This window comes from Poeciliopsis prolifica, unplaced genomic scaffold (assembly GCF_027474105.1).
Source record: "Poeciliopsis prolifica strain line A6 unplaced genomic scaffold, Auburn_PproV2 SCAFFOLD015, whole genome shotgun sequence".
In the NCBI taxonomy this organism is placed as follows: Eukaryota; Metazoa; Chordata; class Actinopteri; order Cyprinodontiformes; family Poeciliidae; genus Poeciliopsis; species Poeciliopsis prolifica.
The window spans coordinates 10855840-10867362 of NW_026562390.1; the positions used below are offsets into that span (position 1 = coordinate 10855840).

The 11523-nt window shown below is 39.9% G+C and overlaps 1 protein-coding gene across 3 annotated transcripts; it reads left to right on the forward strand.

Moving 5' to 3' along the window:
* The first annotated feature begins 544 nt into the window (after positions 1–544).
* On the forward strand, positions 545–11084 carry lhx3 (LIM homeobox 3). 3 transcript variants are annotated; one of them, XM_055040684.1, is made up of 6 exons: positions 545–1190; positions 5324–5495; positions 5634–5836; positions 7491–7642; positions 8565–8736; positions 9801–11084. In XM_055040684.1, the coding sequence occupies exons 1-6, from the start codon at positions 1121–1123 to the stop codon at positions 10232–10234; spliced, it is 1203 nt and encodes a 400-aa protein (XP_054896659.1). In that variant the 5' UTR covers positions 545–1120; the 3' UTR covers positions 10235–11084. The 3 variants fall into 3 exon arrangements, with proteins under 3 accessions (XP_054896659.1, XP_054896658.1, XP_054896656.1); XM_055040683.1 differs by lacking the exon at positions 545–1190 and adding an exon at positions 3199–3650 and having other exon boundaries at positions 5637–5836; XM_055040681.1 differs by lacking the exon at positions 545–1190 and adding an exon at positions 3200–3650.
* Positions 11085–11523: the final 439 nt, after the last annotated feature.

Below are 11523 nucleotides of genomic sequence, written 5' to 3' on the forward strand. Positions count from 1 at the left end.
GACTGTTTCGTCTTTCTTTGGAGTCATTTAATCAAAAACACTCAACTTCAAACTAACTGTAATGATCGGTTAAATTGATTTATTTTCATATTGTCACTGTAGAATTTTCCTAATAAATAAATAAGAGGGGTAAGTGTGTGTAAGAAATGGTCTGTTAGAAATAGAAATAGGAGAGACGTAAAGGCAAATGTGCTATTATGGGTTGATCTAGAATTGGATGGTTTCTTGGGGGCCCTCTGCAAGCCCAGAGTTTTTAAGCATGGGCTGATTTCACTTACAACACCTCTGACAATATCTAATCATTATAGTATCTCATTATAGTTCACTGGTTGCTCACTCAAGGCACTCCTAACATTGAGCCATGTGGATTTTTTTTTTTTTAAACAAACAAAAAAATGGAAACGCATGTCCAGCCTTCACGTCGTGCGTCTTGAAAGACTGGCACATGCAACAAAACAAAGATGAGAAGACAGAGAGAGCGAGCGAGAAAGAGAGAGAGAGAAAGAGCGTGAGAGAGAAGGACAGGGAGAAAGAGAGAGGGAGGGCAAGAGCAGACCGCGCTCTGTGCGAGCGAGCTTTAAAGATTGCCGCGGGGGGTGATGGAGCGGCACACACGCCCCCGCAGCCAGGTTGGAGGAACTCCCCCTTCAGCACCCTGGACAGAGGCAGCGCTGCCCGCCGGGGATTTTTACTGGAAGTGGGAAAGCGCAGGCTCACAGTCGGGTCAGCTGACGCCGCTCGTGGTCAGACGCTTCTTGCTGCCAGCCCAGCCATCATCCGGGGTTCAGCGCCAACGAGTCAATTCATGAATATTAAAAAAAAATCTTGCTCAGTGTGGGCGACAAAAAGGGGAAAAAAGGCCATATTTTTTTCTTATCGTGTCTCTTTCCTTTTCCTTTTAAACTTGTTTTCTTTTCTCTGCCCACAAGCGAAGAAACTTTAACCGAGTCTGAAGAGGATACGCCGCAAAGAAAGTGTGATTTTTAAATCCCTTTCTCAGATTTTCTGAAGTTTTTATTATTATTATTAGCCTATTATATTTTTTTTTTATTATATTTTTTTTAATCACAGGGCGCGTCTTTTCTGAGACACTTTTTTTTATTATTACACTTCTATAAAGATGCTGCTTGAACACCCAGGGTCAAGCTGTCAAAATTCTGGAAATTTTTCCCGGTACAGTTCGGGTCAAGGTAAGTCACATCTCCTTCATATAATTGATTGGTCTTAGATTTAATTAGAAACAAGGTTTATATTCGTGAAGCACACGTGTTCATTTTGGGCCTACCGACGTTTTTAAGTGAACATAAAATAGTCGATGATGCAGCAAATCACACATGGGCCGCAACAAGCCTCTCACCTCATTATGTCCAAAGAAAGCAAACTTGCACAGAGAAGTTCGTCAAAAATGCCAAGAGGCATTTCTTTATAAAAAATTTATGAATTTTATGAATCCATAATGAGCAATCATTGTCGGAGAATAGCACTACCAGATGCCATGCGCCGCGGCTGCCATTTCACACCACAGCCTGTAGTCGCCACGGGAGCGCAGTGAGACCCGCGGCGGTCAAAGGCAGCAGGCAGCAGGCAGCAGGCTCTGAGCCGGACGGCAAGGGCGACAGACAGCGAGCAGACGCAGAGAGCCGCTCCCATCCGCACAGCAGCCTGGCCGCGTGTTCAACAGGTGTCGCATTTCTGGCCCGACAGGTGGATCACCTGAGGTCTGTTGGGACGAATAAGAAAAGAGATAAATTATTTGTTGTTGCACACGTATGATCTTCCCGTCAAAGTTGTTTCTCAAACTAAAATGACAGAATATGTGGGAAGAACGGAAAATGCACTCTGACACCGACTTTTTAAACGATTTGAACGATATCGCTTTTTAGTCGATTTGAATTCGACAAAAAAATAATAATAAATAAATAAAACAACCGGATGCATTTGGTCGTCTTTGCAACTTTCCCCAACTGACTGCCCATTACTCTGATGGCCATTTTATGGCTTTGTTGTCACATCACTGTTGACTCACCTCCTCCTCCTCCTTCAACATCATCCGATCAATATGACATAAGAAATATCTTATCACAAAGCTGAAAAGTAACTGTGGGACCTATGGACCCCACACCTTTCTCCAAAACGCCTTTCATATACTTCGGATATGCAGGCAAATGGGGCATTGATTTTAGATTCATCGGCGGGCCCGGCCGGCTTGTGGCTCTACCCGTGATTTCCCAAGGCTCTCTTTTGTGCCAAAGATCAGTGTCAATAAAATTCATTGGGGTGCTGGCCCGATCAACATGTTATTGAACAGCCAATCTCTCCCCTAAACAAACACTTGTCTCTGAATCCTCGGTTCACCTGCGTGCACAAGAAAGAGCATCATGAGTATTACTTGGATATTTTTTTAAGTAAAATGTTGTAGATTATGTCAAAGGTTTTAGCTCAATAATAATAATAATAATAATAATAATAATAATAATAATAATAATAATAATAATAATAATAATAATAAACAGCATTATTGCATTATTATTATTATTTAGCGTTTTTATTTTTTCACTTATAAGTAGTTTACTCTCACGATGTTTGGACCCACGACACATCTTTGAACCAATAATAATGATGAACTGGTTGCAGTTTGCTCTATGCTGACATAAAACAAGCCATGTGGGTTAAATTTGCAATATTTCTGTCTAAAGTCAATTCGTTTATTATTATTATTATTATTATTATTATTATTATTATTATTATTATTATTATTATTATTATTATTATTATTATTAAGTTTGTTTTGTTTTTTGTTGTTTCTTTTGTTTTTCAATGTTTTGGTTTTCTTTTTTCTGGATTTTCTATTGCTTCGTCGGTATGATACGGTACCATGTTCATCCGTGCAATATTTTTTTACGTTACAATAAAAGAATTTTTTTTTTTTACTGATTTATTTTTTCAAACGATAACACAGGACAATTCATTCTTTCTGTTTTACGTCGAGGTAAAACGCATCCAGTTCTCTCTCTCCCACAATGAAACTGACATAATTACAAATCAAACTAAACCGATATGAACATGAAAATTCAAAGATTTTTCATCGACGTGTTTTTGTTGTTGTTGTTGTTGTTGTTTTTGTTTGTTTTTTGTTTTTATTTGTTTTGAAGGCAAATAAATCAAAATAAGATGTGAAGGTAAGAAAGAAACACTGATCCATGCTGTTCTCATCAGCAGCTTTGGTTGCGTCTCTGGGCGCTGAAGCTCTACCAGCTTCTTCTCCTCTTGCCTCCATTCTCATCCCTCTTCCGGGTGAGAGAGTCGGTGGTTGATGTTGATCTATCAGCCTGTCGCCCAGGAAACGGCGCAGCCAGCGTAATCCGGCACAGGCTCCCAAGACAGTGAAGCATTAAAAAAAAAAAGCGAACCCCGCTGCGCCCTGGCGCGCTTTGGTGCGGGACACTTTGCAAATTTTGAAACCACTTGCCGCGCGAGGTTTGGCGTGTATATATGCGTGTGCGTGTGGACGTTCGAGCCAGACTTGCTTTACTGTAGGGGTGAATCATGAGGCATGGAAGGGCATGCTGAGCGTAACTGTCCCAAAGACGCACCAAGTAACACCGAGATGCTCCTCGCTCTGCTGTCACACAGTGAGGAGTTGCGGAAAGGTAAAACCCAAAGGCACGATTTCTTTTTAAGTATTCTTTACTTAAACGTTTCTGTGTAAAGTATCACTCAACCTGCTAAGTTGTTGATGTAGGCTGGTGGAAGACGTCTTGATACGTTTGGTTTATTAAACTGGTGTGTGCATCTTTCATATTGCACATCTGCAGGTGCTTCGTTTCCTGGAGGATCAGTTTTTTATGATTAGAACATTATTGCACGTTGGGACAAAAATATTTATAAATATTTGACCTTTGATCGACGTGAATTCAGATGTTCTCCGGATTTGTTTTTATTATTATCATTATTTAATCTTTATTTTATTTTTTGCATAACAAAAGTTTATTATATGATGAACAACTTCAATCATGCAGAAAAGTGATCATTTATGTTCTACCGGCAATTCAGAACGGCTCACCATGACAACATCAAATCACTTTATTTATTTTTTATAATTTTTGTAGTTTTGGTGTTGCATATAGAAGAATAAACTGTTTGCCCCCCTGTGGTGGTGTAAGCCGTGCGACCACAGGCCTGCAGCTTTCTAGTTTTACTGAGCTGCTCTGAATTATGGATGACCTGGATACACCTGTTCCTGACGCCGCTTGCTGCTGCTGATGCAAGTAGAAATGGCTCCTCAATGTTTCATGGCCTGCCTGTCCTCCCGCAGAACAATAACAGCCCGACTCCTTGCAGGGGCCGCACGAAATGCTTGACCTTCGATTAATTAGTAGCTAATAAAGAGGCCGAATAACAGCATTTCGGGTATCTTTGTTTTGCTTCAGTTCATTTGGTGTGGATTTATGACTTGAAGAACAGACGGTATAAGGTTTAAAGTGGTTGCTTATTGCAAGGTGTTGACTTTTTTTTTCTTCTCGCACTTTTACAAAACTAAACTTTGACTTGTTCCTAAAGGCATTGATCGTTTTTGTTTAACCGTGAAAATCTCCACCTGACTGCTTCATTCGGATCCAGGTCTTGATTAAACAGAAGTTACAAACAGAACATCCTCAAGCCCAATTAAATTTGAAACGCTTCCTGCACGTTTTAGAAAGCATCACATCTGAATTTTACTTCTTTATTTGTTTAACCCTCTTTACCCATTTTTTTTCTTTCATTAAAACACGCGAATAAATGAGGTAATTTCAATAATAGCTTAATTATTCAGGTTTAATCTGAATAATTCATACATTCATATATACATTCAGTCATATTGCAGGCCATTGACGTAGAAAAAAACTAAATCTGACCAATCATCGAAAAGCTTCTCTCGATCACCTGGTACAAAAACTAATAGTTTTAAGACATAATATAATATAAAATATTATCCATTTTGTTTTTCATTCATTTATTGATTTTTTTTCTATTATTTGGACTTGATGTTTATGCAAGAACTCAGGCTTACACGTGGATCATGTTTATTACTTATTATTATTATTATTATTATTATTATTATTATTATTATTATTATTATTATTATTGACAAAGTCCTATTTGCATTATACAATATTCAGCATACAGTTTCATACGTATGCTTGAATTATTTCACACAAAGAATAATGAATGAATTTGTCACGTTTTACCGTGAAAGGCCAAACAGGCGTCCTTTCTTTCACAGACATTCCCCGCCGTTGTCATCCAACAACCTGTGATTCCCGCTTTGCCTTTTCTCCAACAGAAATTCCCGTGTGCGCAGGGTGCAATCAGCACATCGTGGATCGCTTCATCCTCAAAGTGCTGGATCGCCACTGGCACAGCAAGTGCCTGAAATGCAGCGACTGTGAGGCGCAGCTGGCGGACAAGTGCTTCAGCAGAGGCGACAACGTCTACTGCAAAGACGATTTCTTTAAGTGAGTTCTCTCCCCTCCGTCCTCCCCCCTCCTTTTTTTTAAGATGATCATTATAGCTATTAATGTAAAAAATGTTTTTGCCATTATTAATAAATTAAATAGTTAATTAATTAATGGGAAGCCTCTCGTGTCCAAAAGGAGATTTGGCACCAAGTGCGCGGCCTGTCAGCAGGGGATCCCGCCCACCCAGGTGGTGAGGAGAGCGCAGGACTTCGTCTACCACCTGCACTGTTTTGCGTGCATCGTGTGCAAGAGGCAGCTGGCCACAGGTGACGAGTACTACCTGATGGAGGACAGCAGGCTGGTCTGCAAGGCCGACTATGAGACCGCAAAGCAGAGAGGTGAGCCGACAGACTCCACAGTCGGATGTGCAAACGGTGCCGTCGGAAATTCTGTGCTGCACATCTGGCGATGTTTGCGCCTGGAATTATGCGTTTGGCGCAGCGGAGAGGTGCCCTCCAACATATCATATCCTGTTCTCCTTTTAGTGAAGTATCGGTGTTCGTAACTGCGACCTACGGGACATAGTTGCGTCATTTTCAGCAAATCAATCATTACTTAACAGCAGAAAGTTGAGAGAAGATAAAAGGGGGAGCGAGAGGGAGCGGGATTATAAGGATCACCTTCCAATAACTTTTGTGACCCCAAATGAGGTTGTGAGGGAGTCAAAAGTACCCCCGAGAAAGGCTGACCAGCGGGAGGGGAATCATGCAGGGCACAAAAATGATCATCTTTTTGCAAGACTGGCCAAACTCATGAGCAAGCTTTGCGACTGTTTGGGGACTCCTGGTGGCCTGGGGCCCCTGGGAAAAGTTGTATGTCCAACAGAAAGTGATGATGAAATACACTAAAGAAATCCCTCCTGTTTTGAAAAAGACATTAGCAGACTTTCAATTTCAAGCTAATTTAATTATTTCTGTTGTTTGTTACTCAATTAAATTTTATATATGCATAATTTCAAATAAGCTGCACCAAATAAACATATTGAAACTCTCAAATAATATATATTGAAACTCTCAAATAATTTGTAAATTTGAACCAACCTCCACAATATGTTACCAGATGTCAAGCTGGTTTGTGAGCCAATTGCAAACAAATACCGGCCTGAATGCCCTATAACAAAACAAGTAGTACACGCTGTATTACTTGTAGATCACTGTAAATAAGTGATCTTGTAAAACAGATCACTTTGATCTGTATTACTCATGCCCCTAGATGACTATGACTAAGCTATTTTTCCAGGGGTTGGTTGTGAGCACATCATTGCTCTGATCAATGCTTTATTTAACATAATTTAAAATGGAGCAGGTTCTCAGTCATAACCAGTGCGTCCCTTTTCCATTTCAGTAGCCTTCTTTAGCTCACACTTTTGTGAATCCCAACAGGCTCATTCCAGGCCTGGGCAGGCCACGCATGGTCAGGGTTTTATCTCTCCATCTGTTTTTCTGTAATTTACATTGCTGATTTATGCGGGGAGTTAACTCAAGTTTTTGCAAAAAATATACATGTTTATTTTGCTAATGACATGGTGCAATTACTCAAGCAGCATCCATTTGGGATGATGGTTTTTGCACTTTGCTGGGCACTTTGGAACAGATGTTCAGACAAGCAGCAAGTGTGTGTGCATTCCATTATTATAGTTTATAAACAGACAGATATTCTATTTTGTAAGATCTCAAAGTTGCATATTACAAATTATCTTTTTGCAGCCGTAGTGATTATGTGTTTTTATTAGCATGTTGCACACTAAGAATGCTCATGTAGAGTTTCTCACATCGTCTACGGCAGTTTTTCATTGTGACAGAAGCACTGAAAATACATAAATCCCACAGAGCATTTATGTATGCTTCACTTTGTGTCTGCTTATTTTTCTTCTGCTTACTGTTGCATTCATTTCCATTGATTTCACGGGGGAGCTAAAAATAATAATAATAATAAAAAAAAAAGCAAAACTGACTTTTAGGGTCACCAGAAGATTGTTTGCGTTTCTTGCAGAAGCAGACTCCACCGCAAAAAGGCCCCGGACGACCATCACTGCTAAACAACTAGAGACGCTAAAGAATGCCTACAACAATTCTCCAAAACCGGCCCGCCACGTCCGGGAGCAGCTGTCGTCAGAGACGGGCCTGGACATGCGGGTTGTCCAGGTACAGTACATTATTCTCTATTAAGAGCTACTCCATTAGTGTCCTGACTTCATTATCAAGGGACAATTGGGGCTGATCTGGCACAGGCTCACTGTACGAACAAGTGAGCATATAAACTTATAAGAGGAATTGGTGGTGGGGGGGAGGGATTTATGGCCTGATGTAGTAAAATGAAGTCGGCATGAAAGTCGTCGTTGTTTAAGTGCAGTCTCGTTAACAATACTGAGAGGGCCCCTCGCATATTGTCCGCTACTGAGGAGCCTCGCCGCTGGTTGCTGTAGGTGTTAGTCGTATATATTGTTTTATTTGCAAGGACAAAACTGGGGACAGAAGCCACTAAAATGCCCCTCATTATTCAGTAAAAGGGAAGGGGTGACAAGGGTTCACACAGGGTGGAATATCATTAAGAAGAATGTTGAGTTGCACGCTTTGTGCGCAAGTGACCTGAATGAAATTACTGCTAAGTGTGAGATTAAGGATTCAAGTAAGGGCAGTTAAAATTTAGACATTACAGTGAAAGCAGAGATGAGTTAGGATCAAAAATGCTGCAAAAAGTTTTAAATGATTTAAGGAGTGAAGAGGTTGGAGAAGTCTTGAAGGGAATTAACGATGTGATAAAGCAGATTTAGGGGAAACTGGTCCCATGTCAAAGGTCAATCTTCTTGTCTTGGTTTTTAAATATGAAGTGATCATTACGGTGTGAAAATCACTAGGTTGACTGTTTTCTCTTTCAGATCAAGAGATTAATTTTGTAGAATGAATTAAATTAAGAATGTTTAAAATAAATATATATTTTTGATGAATCACCACTTGTAAATCAAATGACATTTCAACTTATATTTTTACACCTTTTTCAATGTATTTTTTGGCTTTTTACCATTACATTTGCCATTTCTGACATCTTGTTTCTTCAACCCTTCAGGTTTGGTTTCAGAACCGACGAGCAAAAGAAAAACGACTGAAGAAGGACGCCGGGCGGCAAAGGTGGGGCCAGTATTTCCGCAACATGAAGAGGTCACGAGGAAGTTCCAAGTCCGACAATAACAGCATTCAGGAGGAGGGCATGGACAGCGATGCCGAGGTGTCCTTCACAGGTATGTTTTGTCTCTTACAAATAAGAAGAAGGTACAGACACATGGCATGTCTCAGAGACAAAGAGACTGAAACATAGTCATTATTTAGACTGAAGTTCTTCGGTATTTACAGTAAACACTTTTAATATCCAGACTTGTTTCATTCAGCGTTATGTAAAATATTCGTTATTTCACAGATTTTATTGTGCATGACATATGCTGTAAGACAGATAGATACAGCTTGTTGCTGCTTTTTGTTTGTTTAGAAATCTATTAAAGATTTAAAAAATTATTTGAAAGTACAATGGAATATCTTTTCTTTCTTTGTTTCAAATATCGTCATGAAGTCAAAGCCAACGAAGAAAGTTGAATTCAACACCGTGAATGCAATTACACAAAGACATAGATTAAAAGGAGAAAAAATAACACCTCCTCTAATTACTTTAACTAGCAAACATGACCTTTTTTTAAAATTATTAGACTAAATGAAAACAACATATGCAAAATCTGCTCTTTGTAGCATGATCCATAATGTAATAACTGACCAAACAGTGACATAGTTTGCAGTGTCTCCCTTAAGATATCCAGTTTTTCATCCAGTGTTTGGATATATTTTGCAGCTCTTACTGACAGAAAAGTTTTGACACCCAAACATAGGGAATCATCAATGACTCTGCTTAAGCCAGATAGAAACATGTAACAAAAGCTGATACAGTAGCCAAGCAATTTCTCACTTCCGCTACGAATCCACAATAAAGATGTTAAAAATTTCCACCCCACCACATGAATGCAGACCAATGTTGTTTTTTTTTCTAAAATAAATTAAATTTGGAACAGAAGTTTACATATGTGAATGCCTGATGTTTGCAAACCTTGAAAGTATATTCAATGACTTCAAACTAATTTTTACAGATTTAGTTTATCCTGTGATTGAAGCTATTGATCAGATTGAGTGATGATCATGTTTGCCTACTATCCAGTGTATAGGAGAAATAAACAAGAGTTTGATGGGAGTCACTACTGAAAATTACTTAATATCAGGTCAAATCACCTGCTTCTTCTTCTTTTCCTTTCTTGTTGCACAGATGAACCGCCCATGTCAGAGCTTGGCCACACCAACAGCATTTACAGCAGCCTGAGCGAGTCCTCTCCAGCTGTAGGAGGACGTCAAACTGGCAACAACCACGGCTCCTTCCCACTGGACCACAGCACTCTTCCCTCCCAGGACCAGTTCCATGACATCCGCTCCAGCAGCCCCTACGGCCTCCCCCAGTCACCAGGGTCCCTCCATGCCCTGCCGAGACACCAGCCTCTCATCACCAGCCTTGTTTATCCCGATTCAGGCCTTTCCATCATGACTCAGAGCGGCGGACCTGGCATCAACCCCTCTGTGAGAGTCTCCATGGGGGCAGCCAATGGCCCCAGCTCAGACCTCTCCACTGGCAGCAGCGGTGGGTACCCGGATTTTCCCGCAAGTCCTGCGTCTTGGTTAGACGAAGTGGATCACGGGCAGTTTTAGTTTTGACAGCGAGAAACTTGACTCTGTTGTCTTTTAATGGCATTCTTTTCATGTTTTGTTGGACTGAAGAAATGTGGGGTTCATGCAAAGGGGCGGTGTCTGTGTAAAGTAGCAGAACACTGGTCAGATCTCACTTACAGCTGCCAGATTAATTTAAGAGAAATTAAAAACAAAAACCTCTCCTTCAAATTACCAATTTTTCACTAAATCTATTCTTTGTAAATGCCACTCTGGAGTCCTTTAAAGCAAACTAGCTAGTGGAAGAGGAACTGATAAGGTTAGATGTTAGACACGCATATTTTTTATTTATTTATTTATTTGATTTGATTTTATTGCTCAAATCCCATTATACTTCTCTCATTTGAACTTTATCACTTTTAGCATGATCGGGTGAAAAATCCAGTTCAATGCGTAGCATCTTTAAATGTGTGTTTGTTGCCAAATGTTTATACTTAAGTATATACAAAAGTATACTTAAATATACACTTAACATTTATGATCTGTAAATGTGGAGACTTTATTTTTTATACAAATCTGATTCTTGGACATAAAAGAAGGAGCTGGGCATGAGGACTTTGTACATTCTTGAAAAATGTAGATGTCACGTTAAAATGGTACCTAGGGGTCCAATCATTTCTATGCATTTGTGTGTTCTCAAATGTGTCTCGTTTGCTTTGTTGTACTGCAAACCATCTCAAAGATGAACTGTAGAAATTGGAATTGGGGATTGGGATTGGATGTATATGTTTGTTTATGTGGAAAATGTTTTATGTCTTATTTATTCCCTACTGTAATTATGATGATTCATATATAAATAGCAGGACTTTAATAAATTTCACACCTTACAGAACATGGAGTTTAGGTCTGTTTTGTTGCACGTCTTACAAGTAGGGGATATCCGGTTCACCTTAAAGTATCTGCAGTTCCCTGCCATTCTGATAGTGAAACTAGAGAAAGCCTGCAGTTGTGCCTATGTCTGCAAATTGAGTATCTGGCTACCTACCAGCACTGTATCAGGGGTTCAACAGCTCTTTAGTGGAGAAATTTGATGCAGTCAACTCATCAATTCAGAGATTACTGGGCCCTGTTTCCCCAAATGCCCCGATGGGAAAGGAATCTCCAATCCATTATCCAAGAAGGGATCGAGTGCCCCTCGTGAATTTCCTCATTTGTTTAGTTATTCAAAGTCGGGTTCAATTAAATAGATTAAACAGTAAATGTCTGCGTCACTGTGTTTACGTGAGTGGCCTGTGCCAGTGCCAGTGTGTGCGCTTGCATGTTTATGCATT

What these genes read in the sequence shown, in the direction of transcription:
- lhx3 (XM_055040681.1), top strand. Translation starts at nt 3,554, where the DNA reads ATGGAAGGGCATGCTGAGCGTAACTGTCCCAAAGACGCACCAAGTAAC. An exon ending in TGAGACCGCAAAGCAGAGAG is followed by an intron (nt 5,837 to 7,490) that starts GTGAGCCGACAG and finishes CGTTTCTTGCAG; the next exon opens with AAGCAGACTCCACCGCAAAA. An exon ending in TGCCGAGGTGTCCTTCACAG is followed by an intron (nt 8,737 to 9,800) that starts GTATGTTTTGTC and finishes CTTGTTGCACAG; the next exon opens with ATGAACCGCCCATGTCAGAG.